We start from the raw sequence: 25,117 nt of genomic DNA, 5'->3' as shown, positions 1-25,117 counted from the left end.
AGAATCATAGAATATCAGGGTTGGAAGGGACCTCAGGAGGTCATCTAGTCCAACCCCCTGCTCAAAGCAGGACCAATCCCCAGACAGTTTTTTACCCCAGTTCCCTAAATGGCCTCCTCAAGGACTGAACTCACAACTCTGGGTTTAGCAGGCCAATGCTCAAACCACCAAGCTCTACCTCTCCCCCAACCCTTCTATGGTACTGGACCGGGAGGGCTGAGCTAACAGCTCCACTTTTATGGAAAGCATCACGGAATCTTTAATGACCCTGAAGCCATCAGAGGACCTGGTTTTACAACCCATCCTATAAAAGTAACAGACCTACAGTTGTAGGGGCACAGGCTGCTCCCCCCAGAACTCCCACTGCATATTTAAACGATGCTGGAGCAGGGATTTCTCCCTCCCCACACACACCTTTTCCATGTCCAGCACTTTGTCCTGCATCTCCTTGAGTGCACCCAGTGTCTCTGTCTCCCTCAGACGTGACTGCTCCAGCTCTGTTTCCAGGTGATTCACAAACTCCTCTGTGAACCGGGGGTTTCCCTGTGAGGAAGCAAAAAAACCCAAACCAGGCATTGTTAACCAGGGAGGGGATCTTTAGCACTGAAACCATAGGCCTCTACCAAGTGAGGAACTCCTCTAGCGAGAGCAAGGCTGTTTTCATTGAAGGGGCCAGTCTCTAGGGGAAGACACGCTCAAGTGCATACAGCCAATTTTTACCCACAAGTGCACCCCCATATTCGGTGCAGGACAACGTGAGAGGCCGCTGGAAGGAACTCCCCTTGCAGCCCTGGAGGGCAGGGCTGAGGAGCATTGATGGGTGGGGAGAAGGAAGGCAGATTGCAGGATTACAGACACAGATCTGCACTTTGGGGGCCCAGCGCAATGTTAAGCTCCACCCATGATCAGACAGCTCTGCTCACCTTCCCTGCCACTCTTGGAGACACCCCCGACTCGCTGCCCAGATTTGGAGTCTCTCTTCCTATAGACGTGCCCTCTGAAGTGACTACTGCACCCAACACTGCAATGCAGCAGCTCTGGGGTGGTAATTGGCACTGGGTAACAGATGTACAGCAATGCTACAGCTGAAGGTTGTAAGAGGTGAATGAAGCTGGGCACCAGAGTTAACGCTCCTACTTTTGCAGAAAGGGCCAGAGGATCTTTAATGTCCATAAGCCTTCAAGGCCTTGGTCTTGTGTCTCATCCAAGAATCACAGTGAAGGTCAGCACAGTATCTCCTAGCAGCATGCTCCGAGATTTCTCCTTAAGGCTTCACATTGGACCAAACTATCCAGGATTCAGCTTCTGGGGCCCATTAACATGACACCTGAGCCAGCTGATTCCTAAGAGCCAGCTGACTGCTGCCTTGTCAGTCCCTGTTGACCTGTGGGACAAATGGATCCAACTCCTGTCACTGTACTGTGCACTGCCTGATGGAGTGAGACACTTAGCACCTAAATGTGGTGGCTGTTCTAGATCTTCTTCTGAACCTTTTCTCCAGTGGCCACAGTTCTGGAGGGGACTAGGCATGCTCCAAGGAGGCGGCAGGCCACAAGGCTGCTTATGTGACACCCTGGGGCCCTGAGAAGGGTAGTTGGGCGGGGATACCGTTGCTGGCTGCTGTAGGCTCTCCTGTAGCGGAATCCAGCTGGCTCTTCAATCTCACCCCCCACCCAACCCAATCTGAGCAGAGTGCTACTCTCCAGAGCACGCCTCAACCACAGCAACCTCCGCTGGGGGAAAGGCCGGGGGAGCGCTGGCACAGCTCCTACCCACTGTAACCGTCTGCACTATCGCAGCTGTTGGCAGTTCATCAGATAAACACCAGCTTGTTTTCTGGGGGAGAATTAAACACGATCCAATCCAGCCCATGGGAGGAGGGTGGAGACCCCTCCTCGTAACCAGAGGAGTGCTTTGGATTGGAGGCCTTGCATTCAAAACCACCTCTCTGTAGCTGTGGTTTTAGATTGGATCCAAAACCAAAAGGGGCCTAATTTCCAGTTCTACTTTGGTTGGGACAGGAGACTTGCGCCAGCAGGGTGTGAGATCTCAGCACCCTGGAATCAGAGTTTTAGGGGCCAGGCCATCGCTGCATTGGAGTCAATGGGGCCGAATCCCCTGCTGGTGTATAAACCAGCATCACTCCATTGGAGTTAAAAGGGCCAGATCCCCAGCTGATGGGATGCTGCATCAGAGTCAGTGGCAATTTATAGCAGCTGAGGTCTAGCCCTGGCACCCGTTTGGCCTCAAAGCTTAACCCAGATCCAAGCCAACCCTACCCAGTGCCAAGCTTGAGTGTCAGAACCGTCATCTCCCATCAGTGAAGCAAGTACCCTCCCCAACCAGTTCCTCCCCATGCTGAGTGAATGCAGCTGCAATGAGAGCACCCCACAGGAGAGGAATATGCTGCTAGGGTTGGGGAGGGAACTGTCCCTGCCAAGGGGAGCATGATATGGGGACCTCGATCCCTCTATGGGTGGATGGACTAGATGGCCCCTAGGAGGACTTGTCTATGATCACCCTGCATATTTCCAGCCAGTGGGAGGGGAGGTTACAGAGTCTGATAGCATAGCTATTTAAAGGCAGGCTGGAGACTTTTGCGGCCGTTGCCATGTGAACGGAGATGATGGGGTTTATCAGATCTTGTGCTGGGGACACACGCTGATTACCGGTATGGGCTCAGGAAGGAATCTCCCACCACCACGCATCTGCAGCACTGTGGAATTGACCAGGTGCATTAAGGAGGAAGGAGGCAGGAGGCATAGGGGGGTGAGATGGTTCCGCTTTCTATGAAGCTGTGGTTCTCCAGTTCTTTCAGTCTCCAGAGACCCAGCTCCCCACTTCCAATTCCCCTCATCAGCCACCACCTGGATCTCCAAAGAACTGCCAGGAAGGGCTGTCACCACTGATGGTCCAAAGGAGAGGCTGCTCTGATGCCTCATGTAGTGGCCTCTGCCACAGTAGATGGGCCAATGCTCTGATCTGGTGTGGCAAAGCCCTGTCTTCTCAGAACATGAACTCAGAATCAATCTAGCTGTGAATTTCCCTAGAACTGGCGAATTAAAGATGGGTCACAGCTTCTCATCCTCCCCTCAGCTAGTGTAGGATTCTTCTCCTGGATGGTCTGGTGCTTTGCTTAGCAGCCTGAGATGTCCCTGGAGCTGCCCAAGAGAGAAGAGCTCTCTGACGCACAAAGGTCAGGTGGGAGGAGACTCCCTCATTTCATTCAGTCCATTTGCAAAAGACTTCTCATATGGGACAGTTCATGTGAACTGGCACCTTTGGTTTATGCCCAGAGGCTAACAGTTATCCCTCTCCAGCTATCAGTTCCCTACTCTGGGGTCTATGGCTTCCATCAGACTTCTCCTCTGAAGGATTGTACCTCTGAAATGAGTCAGTTGCACATGGAATTTGTTACATTTTTAGTGTAACACAGTGCTTCAACACACTCCGCATTTAACAGCAACACTCTGCCTGTCTCCCACTCAAACAGCCCAACATGTTTTACAAACATTAAGTAACTTAGTATTACAATGCTCCTGTTGTGTAGAGAACTGTTATCCTCATTTGCAGCTGCGGAAACTGAGGCAGAGAGAGGTGTTGAGATTTGCCTGAGGTCACACAGTCAGTGGCAAAACCAGGAATAAAACCCAAGAGTCCTATCTCCCAGGCCCCTGCTAACTCACTAGTTCCCACTCCCCATGTAGAGCCAGGAACAGCACCCAGGAGTCCTGAGTCCCAGTCCCGTGCTCTCACCAGAAGACCAGCCCTTCCTTCCCACAAAGAATCCATTTTGGATGAACCAGAAGAGCTCATGAAGCAGACAAACCTCTAGGTTCTTTTCTTCTGCCCATTCATGGTAGGCAGCTCTGCTTTCTAGGCACTATTGTTCTCCCTGTAACCACACAGCCCTGCATTCTCTCCTGGAGAGCTTTCACCTGGGGCTCTTTCCGAAGAAGAGCTGCTGAGCATTGTTTTAAGCACTGTTTGTTTGCTCTCTCCATTTGGTGAAAGCTCTGTATTTTTTGATGGGGTAAAATACCAGAGAGACTTCAGTTGCACACAGAAGGGGGGGGATTCAAAGCTCTCTCCCCACTCAAGAAAAAACAACCTACTGCTTGGCCGTTTTTCCCACTTGCAAGGACACCTGTGAGATTCATAAGAAGCCCTCCTTGATCAAAAAGCTTCTGTCAAAGACAGGCAACAGGTGGCAAAGAGATTGGGCTCTCAGCAATGCACAGATGGTAACCTTTACACGGGAGTGTGTGTGTGAGTGAGACCATCACAGCCACCAAGCGCCCCCCTCACACACACTTAGCTTTTGCTTTGCTTTTGCTTTCATCTCCGTAACCTTCACTTAGTGGTTCAGCCCTGACTTCGCGGCAGCTCTAATGCCCACAGCTGTCAACAGTACATGTCCCAAATTACTGTAGCAGCAATTAGAAAGCTCAGTTGAGATCAGGGCCTCATTGCTGAACAGAGACAGAATGAGAGACAGTGCATGCCCCCAAAAGCTCAGAGTCTGAACAGACAAAGGAAGGGAGCACTGTTATCCATCTTTTACAGGTGGGGAACTGGGGCCCAGAGACATGCAGGGATTTGTCCAAGCTCACACAGCGAGCCAGTGGCAAAGCTGAGAATGGAATCTAGATCTGAGTCCCAGCCCAGGGCCTTAACCACAAGGTCGTCCTGCGTCATTTCTAGTTATTTTCACAGTACGGATATTAACTGTGTTATAGCAAGCTCGGTCCCTGAGAGGGGGCTCCTTGCTGAAGGGCACACTCCAGCTGTTTGTTAGGGTAAGTTTTGAATTTCGGCTCTGGTCTGGATTCAGCATAACACCAAAGCAACCTTTGCTACATCACTCATCTCCAGGGCCACTGCTGAAATCCACAAGCTCACCTCCACTGCTTCTTGCAAGAAGGGGAGTTTGACTATAGACAACAGTGACCAAAGTGAAACCAGCAGAGGCACCAACAATGATTTAAAAAAAATAAAAATCAACTGATTTTTCAAAACATACATTTGATTTTTTTAAATTTAAAGTACATATTTTTCCTTTTAAAAAATTAACATATTTAAAATTAACAATTGAAGTTATGGCAATATATCTTAAGGCCTAAACTGACAGTAATCTATTAAAACAGTTTAAATTAAATAAAACATTTAATATTAAGCCATACAAGTTTGCTGCTGAAGTTTTAAAGAAAGTCAAACCACTGAACTGGTGGAAGACACTGGGCTCAGCACCTGCAACCAGAGTTTGTTGAAGTGCTAAATGAGTTTTTGACAGCAGCAGCTTCTTCAACAGGTGCAAAGAGAATATTTTCTTGATTTCAGTTTATTCAACTAGTTCAGTTCAAGGACTAGTTCACTGAAAGTTAAGAAGCCAATTGGGAGTGGAAAAAGGAGAAAAACTTGTTTACCTTTTTCAAACTATGAATAAAAACTAAATGTTAGAGGATGAGATCTACTCGTTCTAAAATCTCGACGAGACAAGGTGCGTGAGGTAATATCTTTTATTGGACCAACTACTGTTGGTGAGAGACAAGCTTTACATACACTACATATTAAAATCTTGAAGGACATGTTTACCAGAAGCAGTTATTTCAACTCATTATCAGATAATACTTTCTTTGTTCAATATATCAGTTGGTTTTAAATGCAAAATGTGTTTTGATTAACTTGTTTTTCTTACTTATGCAGCACATTTAAGGTAGTTTTATTTAACTAATTTTTTAAAAAAATGCTTCTTTTTGCACATTTTTAATTAAACTCCAATTTCTATCTAAATAGAACTTGACAAAATTCACAAAATAAAAAATCAATCATGTAGAAAATAAATGCATCATTTACCATTTTATAACGTTATAAAAAAGTAAACATTAAGACTCTGAATAAATGAATGTTAAGCTCTATAACTGTGTAAATAAATGTGTATAAATATAGTGTATCCTGCTGGTTAGCAAAAAGAAGTTTCAAGTTTAGTGTAAAGCTTATAGTTTAGTGCAAATCAACATGTTTTAATGGTTACCAACCCATGAGAATCAACACCTCTTCAGAACAATAACTAAAAAGTGCAAACACAAAACAAGATTAAAATAAATTATTTAAATCACTTTGATTTAAATCAATCCACTATAAACCCTGTTCAGAAACCAAAGATGGTCTTGTGGTTAAAGTGCTGGATTAGAACTCAGGGGATGTACATTCAATTCCTAGCTCTACCAAAGGCTTCTAGGGCATAGCTTTGTGCCTCAGTTTCCCCAGGTATAAAATGGGGCTATTAATCCTTCCTTTGCATCATTAGAGTGTAAGTTCCAGGGCAGGGATGGTCTGTGCAGTGCCTGACACTACAGGGCCCCAATTTTAGTTTGGGTCTCTGGGTGCTACCCTAATATAAATATTACATTCTTTTGCTCCAGCTAAATGGCAGCTCCCTGAACATCTGGGATGCAGGATCCCAAAATAGCATCATGTGACTAAATCCTACCCAGCTATATGTGCAGCTGCACTAGCATGAGCGGCCCCAGCTGCTATTTGCCCAAGGGAAAGCTGCGCTGGTGCACATCAGGGCGTACAGCTGCTTTGCCCATCTAGTCCAGAGGTTCCAGTAAGCAGGGCAAATCCCCAGACCTGCATTTTTAGTGCCACCTGGCATCCTGTGTCATGGTCCCACCCTATGCCCCCTCAGCAGTGCCACCCTAGCCTGCTTCCTCACCTGTTGGTCCTGCAGCTGCTGGATAGTGCTCTGGGCCTTCTGCAGGTTCTCCGTGGCTGAGCTGCACTGCTGCTTCACCACTGCCAACTCTCGCTTGATGATGTAATTCTCTTCGGCCTCCTGTGCGCGGGTGACTTGGCCCTGGAGGGGAGAGGGGGAAGAGGAGAGGGAAAGAGAATGTCAAAGGAAACACCTTCAACATGCTCCATGTGCATCTGCATGGGAATTCTCTCTCTGGGCCTCATGCAGTGGCTGAGATGACAGCCCAGTGGGATCAGATTTACCAGAAAGAAGTGAATTCCCCAAGGGGCCGCCTGTGCCTCAGACAGCTCTGTCAGCAGCTGCCCAACTTTCCGCTGACAATGCTTCAGTGACAGTTACCCCTTCTGTCTATAAGGTTACCACTTGCCACAGTGTCTTTCAGCTAAAGTATACAGAGATGGGAGTCAGGACTCCCGGGTTCCATTTCTAGCTCTGGGAGAAGAGTGTGATCGAGTGAGATCAGAGGCATGGGACTCGGGACACCTGGATTAGAGTCTCAGATCTTGGAGGGGAGTGCGGTCTAGTGGTGAGAGTGGGGGACCTCTGGGGTTCTGCAACTGTGACCAAACGCTTGCCTGCTTTACAAGGAGGCATACAACATATTAACACTCATCCCTTTTAGACCCGTTTTCATGCACAGGCCAGACACGGCTTTAGAATAGTGAGTAAATGGCATTATCCTTATTTTACACCTGGGGAAACTTAAGCACAGAAAGGCAGGGGGGAAGTGACTGTTAGTCAGTGGAAAGCCCAGAATTAGAACATAGAGGGGACCTGACTCCTAGCACCCTGTCCTGTCCATTGGGTCACAATGTCTCATTTACTCACTTATGTGTTTGGACAAAACACCCCCTCCAAAAAATCAGTTACTGATCAGACTGGCCTGTGAACATCCTGCTAGCAAGAGGATGAGAGCCCCCAGGGAGCCAGGACTCCTGGGTTCTATTCCCAACACTGGGAGACAATGTCTCTACTGGTTAGAACAGGGAACTAGATCACCTGACTTGTATTTATTGTACGGGGGGGAAGGGGGGCGGCAGCACATTGTAGTACTTAGAGCAGAGGGGAGGGATTGGGAATCAGGGGCTCCTGGCTCTCTCACTGACCCTCTGTCACCAGACTGGAGGATCCTCTAGCCCAGAGATCCTAAGAATGCATATCAGGCATTGGTGACTTCCTGAGAGAAATTGAAAGGCCCTAGAATACTGTATTGGGCAGAGGAACTGGTGCAAAACTTGCACAAAAGGTCATTTACTTTGTGCATATGTGCACACTGCCTCACCCTATGCAGATCATAAAGTCTTCATATGCATGTGCATGGGGCCATTTACTTTGCGTGGTCATTTCTGGGTGTGTACAGCACCTGGCACCCTATCAATGGAGGTCATTTACTCTGCATGTGGGTGGTTGCAGTGCCTAGCGTAACAAGGTACCAATGTGATTGGGCTCCAGGTGCCATGACCATCTAAATATTAAATTCTCATCATGATGGTGCTGAAAGCTGGCAGTGCCTGCGCCCCCAGTGGATGAGCTCAGTTTCCTCTCTCGAAGCCTCTGTTCTCAGCTCCACAGGGTTGCTTTAGCCCTGTCCCTCTGAGGGCAATCGGATTCTCAAGTGTTCACCAGGTACAGACACGTGGTCTCATCTACTTGGTGAAGAGAACCACTGCACTGTTCACCAAAAGTGGGCTCAGTGACAGTCTCTAGCCAAAATTTGCCCTCATCGCCCTAGCTACCTCTCTCCACCCCAGAGGTGACTGTGTTTGCAGAGGAGCTGTATGCAGCTGGCATGAGAAATGCTTTGAAATATAAAGTATTAGTACGAATGAGATGATAGCTACATTACACCTTATCATACCAGCTCAACAAACGATGCCAGCCTTCATGCCTCACGTCTCCTCCCACTCCCATCTCTGTACGCAGCAGACCCTCCAGCCTGGTTCACCTACCTCCTGCCCCTTCTCCTGGTTCAAACCTCTCCTCACATGTGACATGGGTGAGTGGGACATGCGGGAAGGGGTTAAACCTCTTCTCTGGGCACAATGGAGGAAGCTGGCCTTGAAAGCCTGCCAAGGTAAGGAGCTGTGAGCTGTGGCTTGCTAAGCTGATAGGAAGGGGCACTGATAGCTGGGCCTCTGTGACGTTATTGACATGAACTGGGACCATATAGATCATTGTTGCAACCAAAGTCCTGTAGTGGCACCAAATCTTGTATAAAGGGGGTTAAATAGGGTGTCTAAGACAAGGTTATGGTATGCTGGTTATCTGTATATATGTATCATTTTTATAGTTGAAGTTATGAATATTGGCTCTATACTGTCTGTATTTCAAACTTCTGCTATGCCTCTGGGTGACACCCCAGACAAGCTGGTGTCAGCTCTGCCTAGCCTGCTTGATAGCCCATTAAGGACCATCAACTACACAACTGACCCATTGAGAGAAGGCAGATAGGCCTTGTGACCCAGCAATGTATGCAGGGACTTGCCCATGTGACTCCAGACTCCATTTTGCTGTAATTTTCCACAGTAAGAACAAAGAGGTGTTCTCACACCTGGGAAAAGCCTATAAAAGGCTGATGCCTCATCTCCATCTTGTCTTCCATCCTGCTTCTTACGTCTGCAGGGACTTTACTACAAACTGAAGCTCTGAACAAAGGACTGAATGACCCATCCCAAATGTGGATGTACTCCAGTGACTTGATTTTGAACCTGCAGTTTATTCTATCACTGCTACAAGCCTGAATGAAGAGCTTTGCCATTACTGTATGTAATTGATTCCATGTAACCAATTCTAGCTCTCATCTGTATCTTTTTCCTTTTATGAATAAACCTTTAGATTCTAAAGGATTGGCAACAGCGTGATTTGTCGGTAAGATCTGATTTGTATATTGATCTGGGTCTGCAGCTTGGTCCTTTGGGATTGAGAGAACCTTTTTTCTTTTACTGGGGTATTGGTTTTCATAACCATTTGTTCCCATAACAAGTGGCACTGGTGAGTGTCTAAGGAAATTACATGTGTGACTTGCGCTTAGCCAGGGGGGTGAGACCAAAGTCCTCTTTGTCTGGCTGCTTTGGTTTGCCTTAGAGGTGGAAAACCCCCAGCCTTGGGCTGTAACTGCCCTGCTTTAAGCAGTTTGTCCTGAATTGGCACTCTCAGTTGGGTCCCGCAAGAACCAGCATCGTTACAGCCTCCCAGGTGAGGGAAGCCTCAGTGGTATCCTCCAGCGGAGGAGACTCCAGAGCAAGCCTTGGCTTAGGCAGAGGACTTGGCATTGAGGAATGCACTGGGGCTGAGGGCTGTAATTCAAGAGTCATTCTGGTTGGGTTTGTTTAGTTTCATTGAGACACACTGCCCAGGAAAACTGCCCTGGGACTTTTATCTTCCTCTGGCCAAGAGCCACACTTTTCATGATCTGCCTTAGAGTCTATGACCCTCCCTTCCCTCCCCACAAGGATGGCCCAGTGGTCTCGCGACAGACTCCCCACTGCTGTGCTACCCCTGAAGAGGGAGAGTTCTTAGCTAAGAAGAGCTAATGGGGCTGACTCTGCTGAACACGGTGCTGGCAGCATGAAGCGAGCACAATCAGTGGTGTAAAGGGGCGCTGGAGTAAATGAGAATGTGTCCCTAGTTGAGGCTGGCTGTACACAACCAAAATTGAGTGGGATCACTACAGCAAGCCCCTTTCTCCCCCACCCGCCCCCAGGCTTGGGAGGAGTTCTCCGTAAATACCCACAAAGCCACTGTCCTCCTTCAAACACTCCTTTGCCACAATTCTACAAAACTCTTGCCACTGGGGAGACTGCTGGTGTGCTGAGCCCACTGCCTATCAGGCTGTCCAGTACTGTCTCACTGTTTCGTTGTACTGCTTTGTTGGCTGGTATTTATCTGCTGTCTCTTGTCTTAGATCTGAAGTCCTCAAACTCTGGGCTGTTCCCATTTAGGGGAGCACGGAGGAATGTTCATAGGGGCAAGGCGGGCCAGGCCAGCCTCCACAGGGGGAAAGGAGGGAGCACCACCCAGCCCTGCTCCCAGCACCATGCCTGCCCCTGACACGGCTCCACCCCAGCCCAACTCCTGGCCACAACTCTGGCCTCAGACCCACTCCAAGCTGTAGCCCCAGCCTCATCCCCCTTACTCTGCCTGCTTACCCCACCCCTAGAGCTGCGGCACGGCTCCTGGCCCTGGAAGGGTTGTGGGGTGGGGGTGGGGGGATTGGACAGGGGAAGGAGGGGCCCGACTCAAAAGTTTGGGGACCACTGTCTTAGATGGGGAGCTCTTTGGGACAGGGACCATCATTCTGTTGGGTGTTCGCACAGCAATTAGCACAATGAGGGTCTGAGCCATGACTGGGGCTCCAAGATGTTACAATATAAATAAATCAATGTAGCTGCGCCAGCACAATCAGTAATGGTATGCAGCACTGGTCTAACACAGGTGTTAATTACCAGATTAAGGTGCACTGCATCTCAACAGAGGTGTGCAGTGGTTTAATTACAGCAGTTTAGTTACACAAGGGTGAATTTCTAGTTATTCCTGCCTTGTCCTTGACTTTGCTTTCTCGCTTCAGTTTACATTTTCTACAGCACTAAGCGAATGGTTGGCACTTAACGAATAGCATGATGAACTCAAAGCCCTCAACCCCTGCTCCCAGAAGAGGAATGCACACCAGTGTGAACACCGGCCTCAGTGTCCTCAACCAGTTTAACTAAAACCACTTCAGTTAAATCAGTGCAAACCCGTTACGTAGCCACTCATAAAACGTAACTCAAACCCAATTTGTCAATATAGGTTAAAACCGGAAGAAACTGACTTAAGCTAAGTTGATACAAACCTGGTTTACATACATTTACGTGCCTGCACAGGGGTTTGCACTGGTTTAAGCATCACCCCTAAGTCAGTGTGGAGACTAAGCTGTAGTAGTTTAGCTTCGTGGCTTTGGCTTTTGCAACATACTTAATGCACATAAGTGGCTGTGCTAACCCCACTGCTACTTTTAATGCTAGCGTGTTCTAGAGGCTCTCACTCATGGCCTCCATAGAAGCAGCAAAGCTGGGAGCTGCAATACAATCAGGAAGTTGGCCTCAGAAGCCTCATGCTGTTAGCCAGTGGCTTCCATTGCCCCACCTTAGTCCATTTTGCACTGAAGATCCTGGCCCAATGTTTAGATGGCAATGCAGACCCCCCTAGTGACTGCAGGTGGGGATCGTGGTATGAGATGGGCATTTCCAACCCTGAATTTGTTTTGACTGAAGTGAGGCACAGCTGGGGTCTGTCCCATCTTCTAGTTCTAGGAATCAGGGGCAATGGGTATCAAAGTTAGTGTCTTCCCCCACCCTTGTGGCACAGCATTGTGGGTCTCCTCTTCATCACACTGCTCCAATGACTGCTATTAACTAGAGTGGACTAGGACAGAGAGTAAAACAAGGCTCATTGCTCCTTCACGTAGGAGGCAGGGGAGAAGGGCAATAATGCCATGGAAGGGTTGCTTAGAGAGTTGGGAGCTGTATACTGCATACACAGGAGTTGGCCCACCTTGCATAAAAACAGCCACGCTGGGTCAGACCAAAGGTCCATCAAGCCCAGTATCCTGTCTTCTGACAGTGGCCAATGCCAGGTGCCCCACAGAGAAGGAACAAACAGGTGATCATCAAGTGAGCCATCCCGTTGCCCATTTCCAGCTTCTGGCAAACAGAGGCTAGTGACACCATCCCTGCCCATCTTGGCTAATAGCCATTGATAGACCTCATAGACTCATAGGTCAGAAGGGACCAATATGATCATCTAGTCTGACCTCCTGCACAAAGCAGGCCACAGAATCTCACCCATCCACTTTTATAACAACCACTAACCCATGACTGAGTTATTGAAGTCCTCAAAATTGTGGTTTGAAGACCTCAAGCTGCAGAGAATCCACCAGCAAGTTACCCATGCCCCACGCTGCAGAGGAGTGCCGGATAAAACCTCCAGGGCCCCTGCCAATCCGCCCTGGGGAAAATTCCTTCCCGACCCCAAATATGGCGATCAACTAAACCCTGGCATGTGGGCAAGACTCACCGCCAGCACTCAAAAGAATTCTCTGCAGTAACTCAGATCCATCATCAACATCCCCTCACAGACATTGAGCGACTTATCTGCTGATATCCAAGATCAATTGCCCAAATTAAACTATCCCATCATATCATCCCCTCCAAATATTTATCTGGCTTAAGCTAAGCTTGATAAGTCTTTTGCCCCCACTACTTCCCTTGGGGAATGTTCGGAATTCCATTTCCAAGAGAACTTCGGTTTTAATTTCAAGCTCTAAACTCCTATATCCAGTTTGTACCCATTTGTCCTTGTGTGCTACATTAGTACTAGCTTAATAATTCCTCTCCCTCCCTAACGTTAATTCTCCTGATATATTTATAAAAGAGCAAGCATATCCCCTCAGCCTTGTTTTGGCTAGGTTAAAACAAGCCAAAGCTCTTGAGTCTCCTTTCATAAGACAGGTTTTCCATTCCTCCGTCATCCTAGTAGCCCGTCTCTGAACTGTTCCAGTTTGAATTCATCCTTCTTAAACATGGAGACCAGAACTGCACACAGTATTCCAGATGAGGTTTCACCAGTGCCTTATATAACGGTACTAACACCTCCTTATCTTTGCTGGAAATACCTCGCTGATGCATCCTAAACCGCATTAGCTTTTTTAACGGCCATATCACATTGGCGACGCTATAGTCACCTGTGATCAACCAATACTCCAAGGTCTTTCTCTCCTCGGTTGCTTCCAACTGAATGTGGCCCCAATTTATAACTAAATTCTTATTATTAATCCCTAATGCATGACCTTTGCACTTTTCACTATATAAATTTCATCCTATTACTATTACTCCAGTTTCAAGGTCATCCAAGTTTTCCTGTACGATATCCTGGTCCTTCTCTGTGTTAGCAATACCTCCCATCTTGTGTCATCCACAAACTTTATAAGCACATTCCCGCTCTTTGTGCCAAGGTCAGTAATAAAAGGTTAAATAAGATTGGTCCCAAAACTGATCCTTGAGGAACTCCATAGTAATCTCCTTCCAGCCTGACAGTTCACCTTCAGTCGACCCGTTGGAGTCTCTCCTTTAACCAGTTCCTTATCCACCTTACAATTTCATATTATCCCCATCTTTTCCAATTTCTATAATTCCCATGTGGCACGTGTCAATGCCTTACTGAAATCGAGGTAATTAGATCACTGCATTTCCTTTGTCTAAATAATCTGTCACCTTCTCAAAGAGAGGAGATCAGGTTTGGTTTGGCACGATCTACCTTTTGTAAAACCATGTTTGTAATTTGTCCCAATTAACATAACCTCAATGTTCCTTAACTCTTTCTCCTTTCCAAATTTTTTCCAAGACCTTACATATACAGATGTAACTAACAGGCCTATATGTACTCGGATTCACTTTTTTCCCCTTTCTTAAAGATAGGGACTATGTTAGCAATTCTCCAGTCATACGGTACAACCCCTGAGTTTACCGATTCATTAAAAATTCTTGCTAATGGGCTTGCAATTTCATGTGCCAGTTCCTTTAATATTCTTGGATGAAGATTATCTGGGCCCTCCGATTTTGTCCCATTAAGCTGTTCAAGTATTTGGCTTCTACCTCAGATGTAGTAATGTCTACCTCCATATCCTCATTCCCATTTGTCATCCTTCCATTATCCCTAAGCTCCTCATTAGCCTTATTAAAGACTGAGGCAAAGTATTTATTTAGATATTGGGCCATGCCTAGGTTATCCTTAACCTCCATTCCATCCTCAGTGTTTAGCGGTCCCACTTCTTCTTTCTTTGTTTTCTTCTTATTTATATGGCTATAGAACCTTTTACTATTGGTTTTAATTCCCTTTGCAAGGTCCAACTCTACATGGCTTTTAGCCTTCCTCACTTTATCCCTACATGTTCTGACCTCACTAAGGTAGCTTCCCTTGCTAATCCCACCTTTCTTCCACTCCACGAACTTACTTAGTTCTTTTCTGGACCTTGTGATAGTCTTGGCCTTCACAACATCCTCTGGCAAGGAGTTCCAAAGGCTGACTGTGTATTGTGTGAAGAAATACTTCCTTGTGCTTGTTTTAAATCTGGTGCTTATTCATTTCATTTGGTAACCCCTAGTTCTTGTGTTATGAAACATAAACAACACTTCCTTATTTATTTTCTCCACACCAGTCATGAATTTATAGACCTCTATCATATCCTCCCTTAGTTATCTCAAAGTCCTAGTGTGATTAACTGATGCTGTTCCATACCCCTAATTGTTTTTGTTGCCCTTTTCTGTACCTTTTTCCAATTCCAATATATCTTGTTTTGAGATGGGGCAACCACATCTGCACACAGTATTCAAGATGGGGGCATACCATGGATTTATATAGAGGTAATTTGAGACAGAACTACCTGCTCCTGTAGGGCACTTCAGATCTTCCTGCGCTAGTGACATAGTTACAGTGGTAAGTCCTGCAGGAACCACAGTTATAGCAGGGACCTGCTTTGCTCAGGTTTGCTACAATAGATCTCAGGATGCGCTCCTCACTCTCACTCTTGTGCCCCAGTGGGTAAAGGGACCCTAATGTGCTTTACAGCAGCTGGACATTTCTAGAATCCTCTAGCCTGGTATAGCAGATGGTGCTGTCTATATACTACCCTCCCACACCTCATGCTGGCTCCTGCCTGATGTGGAGGGGCCAGCTCTGTGGCTGTCAGAATGACCTTCTCTGCCCTATTCAATGCTTGGCTGAAGACTGCCAACATGCATAACTTACAGTGTGGTGTCAGTTAAGCAGCAAGAATGGTCTTGCGGCTGAAGACTCAGGAGGTCTGAGTGCCAGTTCCCACCCTAGCTCCACGCTTGCTGTGGAACCCTGGGCAAGTCACTTCAAGTTTCCCAGCTGCAAAACAAGGATAGGAATGCCTGCCTTATCTAGTCAGGCTGTAATAAATTTTCATAGCAGGGCCACTCCCTGAATGTCTGCCTGAAGATCAAGGGCCAGATCCTCAGCTAGTATAAACTGAAAGCGCTCTAGTGAAGTCAATAACACTATGCCAGTTTATACCCACTGGGGATCTGGCCCTTTTATTTGAATAGAGCTTTGCTGATTTATAGCAACTGAGGCTCTGGCCCCAAAAATTCTTTCAAGTATGTGTTTCAGAGATCTTTGGTGGGAGAAGGGACTTCTTAAGTTTTGTGATAAAGGACAGGTTCACTTGTAACCCTTTGAATCTGGCATGGGAGTGCTGCTCTAACCCTGTATAAAAAGAAGTGGAGCAAATGCAAATCACACACAGAGTGGGTGCAGCTGTTTTGTTTCTAGATTGAAAGGTAAAACCAAGAAAAGAGAGAGATGAAAATAAAGGTTTTACAGTACCTGGATCAGTCTATCTGCCAAGGCAGCGCTCTCCTAGTGGAGATCCAGACAGGGAAGGAAAGATGAAGAAAGAAAGAAATAAAAAAAGACACGACAATAACAAGGTCATTGCAGAAGCGCTTCAACCACAGCTAGAAGCACACAGTACAGCAAGACTTAGCAGCAGGAGGAGGAGGAGAACCCAGCAGAGCCCAGTGAGATAGTGCACCCAAGAAGTGAAGTCTTCCAGATCAGCTATGGCGGGGGGGTGGGGGGGAGAGGGTGTGTCCAAACTTTTTCACTTGACTACCTTTTGTTGTAAACAGTGGCAGCCTGCCAGAAGCCACCCCAAATCTGTACGGGAATTTGTCCAACAAGCGTCTCCCTCTATAGAAGGCTAATTGCTTGTTGTGTTCACTAGCAATAAACCTGCCACTGATTAGCTGGGTCTGAACCCTTCAGTTCCAGAGGGATAGAGAGCTGCTATGACAGACTTTAGGGCCATATGCTGCCTGCAGACCTTGAAGATGTTCTCAGTGATGCCCTACAAGATCATAGTAATTAGCAATGGAAAAATCCATGAGAGCCAGAGTCCTTATCACCTGGAAAGATAATACGAAATACTTGATCTGGGCAAGTGCTGTCAGAGAGAGGACCTAGACTCTAGCGCCTGATTTTACAGAGGTGCTGAACGCATACATTTACCTGCGGAGGTGGATGGGATCTGCAGGTGCTCAGCACCTCTGAAGCTCAGGACTACAGTGCAGGACAGCGGTGCGGATAGGCTAGTAGATGACCCTTGGTCATGCATGGGGCCAGGAAGCCGTAGGGTAATCAGGGATTCTCTCTGGTTCTATAGATTTTCCTTTTAAGCTTTATTTAAATCCATTTTGTAAGTTTTTTACACAAGAATTAAGTAGTTTGAAGTATTTTACAGTGTGAGGCTGAGGTACAAAACTCAATGGCAGGGCAATCAAATCAATTGCAGGCCAGGTAAATAAGTTTTAAAAGCCACACTAAAGTATGGTCAATGCCACATGGGAAAAGGAATCAGGCACTCTGCTCAGTTCCAGAGATGCTCTTTTACAAGTGACCTCAGCATGTCTTCAGGACTTGGGCTCTACACATTTTACTCTGCAGTTGAAGATTTAAAAAAAAAAAAAAAAAAAACAACCAAAAAACCAAAAACCCAAACAATCTAAGCATCAGTTCAGTGACCTGGCAAGTAAGATTTAAAGTGCTTTAGCATCTCATCCAGCTTGCAAAATGTTTGAACACGAAAGCATCACTTTAATAGTCACCCTGAGTGTATGTCTAGTCCCTGCCCTTTGACCCAGCTTCAAAGCCTTCCTTTAGGAGCCATCATTATTGTCGACAGTGCATTAGACTGACATGCTAGGCAGGGGTGTGAGCTTATGATGAGGCCTACATGGCCTGGCCTAATGGTTGCCTTTCCTGGGCACGCTGATAGTGAGCTGGGACAGGCGGCTGTGCAAGGCCTCGTTCTTGGAAGCCAAGCTAGTCTGGAAGTGGAGGAGGTGGATTCGCACACGGCCCGGCATGCCTCTCACCTTCTCCAGGGTCTCAATCCGCTGCTTCAGGAGGCGGTTCTCAGTCCGGAGCCTCTGCAGAGGAAGAAGAGAGACATCAACAGGAGCTTTCTGTGCGCATGCCTGGCCTTATTAAATAGGTTGGGTCTGCCCTCTTCTGGGAAGTAACTGAAATCACAGCAACTTATGGACCAGAGACAACTTCTCGGGTGCAGAAAACCCTTTGCCAGTGCTTTGGGGTAAGTTCCAAATTCAGCCATAAGAATGAAGCAAGAGTAATCTCTTACATTTACATAGTGCCTTTCATTCCCTAGGGTTCCTAGGGAATGAAAGGCACTATGTAAATGTAAGAGATTACATGTAATGCACTTAGGACAGAAAAACCCCATGCACTGCTACAGGCTGGGGACTGTTTGGCTAAGTAGCAGTGCTGAAGAAAAGGATCTTGGGGTTACGGTAGATGGAAAGTTGAACATGAGCCTACAGTGTGCTCTTGTAGCCAAAAAGGCTAATAGCATACTGGGCTGTATTAGTAGGAGTGTTGCCAGCAGATCGAGGGATGTGATTATTCCCCTCTATTCGGCACTGGTGAGGCCGCATCTGGAATATTGTGTCCAGTTTTGGGCGCCACACTACAAAAAGGACGTGGAACAATTGGAGAGAGTCCAGCGGAGGGCAACAAAAATGATTAGAGGACTGGAGCACATGACTTATGAAGAGAGACTGAAGGAACTGGGCTTATTTAGCCTGCAGAAGAGAAGACTAAGGGGGGATTTGATAGCAACCTTCAACTACTTGAAGGGGTGCTCCAAGGAGGAGGGAGCTAGGCTGTTCTCAGTGGTGACGGAGGACAGAACAAGGAGCAATGGTTTGAAGTTGCAGTTGCGGAAGTCGAGGCTGGATATTAGAAAAAACTTTCTGACTAGGAGAGTGGTGAAGTATTGGAATGGGTTACCTAGGGAGGTGGTAGAATCTCCATCTTTAGAGCTATTTAAAGTCTGGCTAGACCGCACCCTGGCTGGGATTATTTAGGAAAAATGGTCCTGCCTTTAGCAGGCGGTTGGACTAGATGACCTCATGAGGTCCCTTCCAACCTTTTGATTCTATGATTCTATGAACCCAGACAGTATATATAGGGATCAACTCATTCATCTCTGAAGTGCAGCTGTCTCTGGGGTGGAACATGGCAGCTGTTTAACAGCATGCAGCACCACTGCACAAAAAATGAAGGGGACATCCGACTGAAGTTGCTGGGGGAATTTCAGTACCCAAGTGCACTTAGTTACACAAATGTGAAAGGCCAGATGGGAGAGGGGGGCATCTGTGTTATGCTTATAAGAAGCACATGGGATCTTTTTCAAGGCAAAAGGTCTATAAAGCAGTAATCTCTGTCCCTACAGGTCTAACTTTGGATAATGGTGCTGGAGCACCAATAAGAAGCATTAGAGGCAGTGATCTGATGAGCTCTCAGAGTTAAACTAAGGTGGCTCCCATAACCTTTCCCTCTGTGTGCCCTGTGATACAGACAACGCTAGAGCAAGGAGGGCATGGAGCAAAGAAAGGACTTACTTTGATCTCAATCTGCTCCTCCATCTCTTTGTTTTTGATTGCAGCATACTCCTTCTCCAGCCTGAGACAGACATGAAAGCCAGGTTGGATCAAACCTGCTTCAGACCCACACACCCCCTTCCCCTGAGCAGAGCGCTCAGAGTCAGTGGGTACACCTGCAAAGGACAGGAGCTAACAATCTAGGCTAACACCACAACTCCCCTGCAGTGCCTTGTGCTGAGGCCCATGCGGCAACAGGCCACATGTATTGAAGCTTCTGGTCATGATGGGGCAAATTAGTGACCCTGGATTGGAGGTTTTACATATATGCTGATTTTTACAAACAAACACACTGCCTCACCCAAGTATTATATTTTTAAGTCCCCTAGCTGCATGGTGGAGGTCTTACACACTTGTAATCAACTTAAAAAGACCTACCACTGACACACTCCGGTCCTCAGCTCCTACTGCTTACTCCTCAGTTGGAGCCACAATCCCGAAGAACATGGCATCCAGATCAGCTGATGAGCAGCACAGTGGGCGGTCACAGGCTGAGGATCAAGATTTGTGGTGAGGAGTGAGCAGCAGCACAAGAGGAACAGAGAGCTTGTGTGCCTAGGAGTGTCCTCAATACCATTCCTTAAACTCACCTCTCCAAGCAACCTGCCCCTGCCCCCGAATGAACCCTTTGGCTAGGTTTCATGGTTCTGCTGTTGGATAACAATCTGTCTCTCAGTACTCTGTGCTCCCAAAGAGATTCTCCTTTCTGTCCCATCTTTTGGGGAAGGGGACAGTTTTGTTCACTACACAGTACTGTCAGAGCTGGGAAGACCCAGCCTAACTGAAGGGCACTAGTCATTCAGGCAATTTACAATAAGGAGGAACAGCTACAGTAGGCTACCATGGGGGTAGGAAGTAACTAGTCCCTTAACTGAACTACAAGAAAAACTGGAATAGGCCAATTTTGCCTGATCTTTGTCTTTCCATCTTCTGCACCCTCCTTCGTACCAAGTGTCAGGATGACTGTCCCCACTTAAGAGATTCAAATTGCAGGTTTCTATTTTCCAGGAGAGGAAGGCAGGTGGTCATAGCATCCCCTGCTTGCATAATGGGAGATGGGTATAGCTCCTGCCCCAAACTCTCACTTCCTTGGATACACAAAATTCCCCCTCCCCCCACCCCCAACTCCTAACAAAGCCAGAGTCCCTGCCAAGGCCAAGCAGCTCTGCTGCCATCAACCTGCCTTGTCTATAGTGCGGGAAAGCTTTCACGGCCTCCCACAAGCCCATCAGACCTGCTGTCAGAGAAGGCAGTAATTCCCTTGTTATTAGGGAGTCCTCCTGCACAGCACTCACTCATCTCTTCTCTATTTTCACTGCTGCTTGCTGTGTGGCTCTAATGAATATCTAGAAGAGCCCGCAATGCGCGCTCCCTTTACATTCCCTGTCTTCCTGCTTAAGTCTAGTGCAGGATCCTCAAAATAGCACAGACCAAGGAGGGATTTTTCTGCCAGTCACCTGCCTAGGATCTTTCACAGAGTGAGGAAGCAAACTTACCTCTTCATTTTCTTGGGATTGTACTTGACCTGATATGCCTTCAGGATCAACTTGTCCGGGCAACTGTCGAACTGATGAGGAATCACCTTCTGGAAATACTGTGGAAAGAGAGCAGAGGGCAGGATGCATTTCTCTGAGTCCCTTCTGAGCACTCTAATAAATTCTACCCACTCTCCCCAGATCTCCTCCCATTCTCTTCATTCAGTACTTGCTTCCCCTCTCAAGCCAGAGCAGACAGCCCAGGAACTTGCCTTCCCTGTGCTACCTGGGCTCTAGTGGTTTCTGACCTTCTTGAGCAATCACTAGAAGTCTCTTACTAGTGATTAGTTCCTTGGGGTTTCAGACCTGAGTGTTTCAAGTGCACTTGTGGAATGTGGGACTCTTCCTGAGCAGCACTTGGGTATGTTCAGTATCTGGAAAGTCTCCAAAGTTCCAGCTTCAGCAGCCAGAGAAAAGCGTGCGGAGCACAGCTGCATGAGAAGAAGCTGGATGTCTGGAGTCAGTAAGGGCGGGGTGCGGGGGGGAAGAGAGAAAAACAGGAAGGTATTTCTAGGAATTCTGGAGGGGATTATACCCCTTCCCCCATTTATGGCCCAGGATCATGGACAGGCTCCCAGGGCAGCATGGACAATGCACCACTCTTGGCATTTTTATAGTTCTTATCTTAATATCAGAGGGGTGAGTTAGGGGAAACTGAGGCACAGGCAGATGACATGACTTGTAGGCTCCGAGCTCCTGCACAAGGCAGGCACAGGAGCTTATCTAATACTGTCAGCTCCAAACACACAGAGGATGTTCATGTGTCTGTTCTTGGGACATCTCAGATTCAACAGAATAACTGAAAGTTATGCCTCATAGTGCCCAGGCTGCAAGGGGCCTGAAAGAAAAATTACTCTGCAGTCTAAGCAGGCCTGAAAGCGCTCCTTCACCTTCTGTCTGGTGCATGACATGGACAGCACAGCGAGGTAGAGCTGTAACTGCTGTTGGGCCAGGCTCACAAAGCCCAATTGTATTGAACACAGTAATGCATTCTCTTGTGATGCAATTGTTCTATTCGCCTTTCCCACCAACTGCTTGGACGCAGCCAAGAGGTTGGTACTGCATCATGTGCAGTCTAAGCAGAACAAGAGTCACAGGGCTGTAAGATTAACCCTGTGCATGGCACTGCTGGGATAAATCTTACACATTGCAGGCAACTATTTCACTGTTTGGAGAGTGAGAACATCTACTGGGGATTCTTTCACATCTCACCTTTGAAATTGTGCCTGAGGAAAAAAGGAAACTGCCTGTAGAAGTTGCTTAAATTCACTTTTCACAAAGATCTGGACTCAGGTTCTGGGCTAGACTGGGACTAGAGGGTGGCAGGATGTAAGAGGCTGGTCAGACTCCTGGCTCACTGAGTTTCAGAAGCATGGCAGGATGAGCCTCTTCAAGGCTGGAAGCACACCAGTGTTACACAGAACAGTGTCACACCACAAGAGCTTCAGGCCACTCTGCGCTGATGCATGGGCCAGTCACTAGGAAATGGGCTGACTTTGGGAGTTATACAGGGCATCTTCTATTTATACACTGGGCATGGCCAGCCAATCAGAGCTCAACAGGATTATGGGTAGGGCCATACCAAATTCCAGGCCATGAAAAATGAGACAGACTGAAATCTGGCTCCCCTCATGCAATCTGGTCTTGTGTGCTTTTAACCTGTATTATACAGATTTCAGAGGAGAAATCGGGGGTCCTGACCCAAAAGGGAGTTGCAGGGGCATTGCAAGGTTATTTTAGGAGGGGGCGTGTCATGGTATTGCCCTTACTTCTGCACTGCTTTCAGAGCTGGGCGGCTGGAGAGTGACGGCTGTTGGCCAAGCGCCCAGCTCTGAAGGCAGCCCCCCTGCCAGCAGCAGCACGGAAGTAAGGGTGGCAATACCATATCACGTCACCCTTACTTCCTGGCCAGCAGCCACCGCTCTCCAGCTCGGAAGGCAGTGCTGCCACCAGCAGTAGCGCAGAAGTCAGGGTAGCAGTATCATAAACCCCCCCTCCCGTACTATAACCTTGCAACCCCCCTCCACAACTCCTTTTTGTGTCAGGACCCTTACAATTACAACACCATGAAATTTCAGATTTAAATAGGTGAAATCATGAAATTTACGATTTCTAAAATCCTATGACCGTGAAATTGACCAAAATGGACCGTGAATTCGGTGGGGTTCTTTCTACCACAACTGCATGGCTGAAGTATAAATCCCTCCCTAGAGGGCAGTTTGAGTGCAATGCAGAGCTGCTCTGACCTGCGACATCCCCTCCATATCCAGCTGCATCAGCTCTGCTTGGTTGAACTGCAGGAGGGCCATCCCCACACGGAAGATGATCTCCAGCCCCTATGGTGAAGCACAGAGAAGTTTCAGCCCCCGACACAAGGCTCACGTGGCATTTGAGAGTGCAATAAAAATTAGGTGCTCAAGCTCTGAGATGCAGAGAGGAGGAGGACAGGGAAAGGCACCCAAGGCCTGATTCACATTTACAGCCGGGCCCAGACATCACTCTGGCAATAAAAAGAGCCTTAAAGTATATGTAATTTATGCCCACACTAAGCTCCCTTTACCCTGCCAAAGCAATGATGATACAGGAACTTCACTGCCAGAGCCACATAGAGGGGTCTTTAGCATAACTGCGAATTAGGCCCTGAATTTCTAGTGGGTCACACAAAAGCCTCACTGGGGGAAAATTGTGTCAGTTTCCTTAGGACCAGCTACAAGTTAAAGCTTACATCTCAAATCTGCACATACTGTGTGGGGAACCCAAACTCTGACCAGCTCAATGCTCCCTAAAGGCAACTTGCCAGGCTCAGGGAGGGCAAACAATTAACCTGCGGAAAATGGGAATATGCAAATACCTCATCCTGAGTGCAAGTCTGGTCAGCCAGACCTAGGGTGACCAGATGTCCTGATTTTATAGAGACAGACCCCAAATTTGGGACATTTTCTTATATAAACTCCTATTACCCCCCACCCTTGTCCTGATTTTTCACATTTGCTGTCTGGTCACCCTAGCAAGACTCCTCAGCTCAAGAAGCCTGACTAGGACTTATCTCCCCACAACTCCATGTGTTGCAGTTTGGCCACCGCTAGCATAGAAACGACTCCAGTTTACACACACAACAGCTAGCCATACACATATGGCCCAAGGATACTTCGGCCAATAGGGCCAGAATCAGTGAAATGCAGTATAGGGCTCCTGTCACTAAGCTGTTCCCCCTGTTGGTCCATCAGGTCTAATCATTGCTGATTTTCAGTGTAATCTCATCTAGTCGCCCAAGAACAAAAGAGATTCAATGGGAGTCTGGGGTGCTCAGTGTCACTGGAAAAAAGAAAATCAGGACACAGGTTTTTAAACACGTCAAGCACTGTGTAGCAGGGAAACCCCTTTCTTATTTTACAAGGCAGCCTAAGCAAGATCTAATGAGGTTCTTCTATTCAAGCAGAAAATGCAGCTGTGTCTTTTTTAAATGATTTATCTTGTTCTTAATTAATCCCTCCCAGATGCTGGCATTATTGCCTTTGAACACTGCACTGAGAAAAGCAATATCAGAAATCCCTGTGAGCCCATACTCATGCTCCCAGTCATCCTGGAATAAAGCACTTTACCTCATACATGAAGATGTCAAACACTCGGGTGGCAACAGGTAAAGGGAAGGTCGTGAGGAAGAGGGTGAGAAACCAGGATGATGAGTACATGGAGGTGAGGAAACTCTGGGAGCGGAAGTGGATGTTCAGCTCAGGCAGCTGCTCCTAAATATGAGAAAAAGACACCAGATATTTTACTACCGCTGATAATTACAGCCAACTGGGTCCCACCATCCCCTCTGGGATATGGGAGTCTCTTGGCCAGAGGAGGCTCTCAACTATTAGAGCTACGGACTCCATTGCAGGAACCAATTCCATTAGCAGCCCCGGTCTTCTCTAACACTCTCAGGGGAATCTGGAAAGGAGCCAGACTTCTCCAGCCTGGATTCACAGACCATTATGTGCACAATGAAACCACTGGCCAGTTCCCCATACTGAGGCCTGGTCTACACTACACGTTTATACCAATTTTAGCGGCGTTAAACTGATTTAATGCTGCACCCGTCCACACAACGAGGCCCTTTATATCGATATAAAAGGCTCTTTAAACCGGTTTCTGTACTCCTCCCCGACAAGAGGAGTAGCGCTGAAATCGGTATTACCATATCAGATTAGGGTTAGTGTGGCCGCAAATCAACGGTATTGGCCTCCTGGCTGTATCCCACAGTGCACCACTGTGACCGCTCTGAACAGCAATCTGAACTCGGATGCACT

The 25,117-nt window shown here is 47.4% G+C and overlaps 1 protein-coding gene across 9 annotated transcripts in view; it reads right to left on the bottom strand.

Moving 5' to 3' along the window:
- The window catches only part of EVI5L (ecotropic viral integration site 5 like), a 99,059-nt gene that overhangs the window by 33,932 nt on the left and 40,010 nt on the right, over positions 1–25,117 (bottom strand). For 8 of the 9 annotated variants that reach the window (XM_075061185.1, XM_032781423.2, XM_075061186.1 and 5 more), the window contains 8 exons: positions 24,425–24,568; positions 23,069–23,158; positions 20,784–20,881; positions 19,249–19,309; positions 17,701–17,754; positions 16,151–16,183; positions 6,722–6,862; positions 415–543 (listed from right to left, as the gene is read on the bottom strand). In XM_075061185.1, coding sequence (XP_074917286.1) covers positions 415–543; positions 6,722–6,862; positions 16,151–16,183; positions 17,701–17,754; positions 19,249–19,309; positions 20,784–20,881; positions 23,069–23,158; positions 24,425–24,568 — 750 coding nt within the window. The remainder of the gene's footprint in view (positions 1–414; positions 544–6,721; positions 6,863–16,150; positions 16,184–17,700; positions 17,755–19,248; positions 19,310–20,783; positions 20,882–23,068; positions 23,159–24,424; positions 24,569–25,117) is intronic. The other variant, XM_032781420.2, reaches the window with a different exon arrangement.

The sequence above is a fragment of the Chelonoidis abingdonii genome, chromosome 26, assembly GCF_003597395.2.
Source record: "Chelonoidis abingdonii isolate Lonesome George chromosome 26, CheloAbing_2.0, whole genome shotgun sequence".
Classification (NCBI taxonomy): domain Eukaryota; kingdom Metazoa; phylum Chordata; order Testudines; family Testudinidae; genus Chelonoidis; species Chelonoidis abingdonii.
The sequence above is the reverse complement of the archived record's forward strand: the minus strand, read 5'-3'. Positions and strand labels throughout refer to the sequence as shown.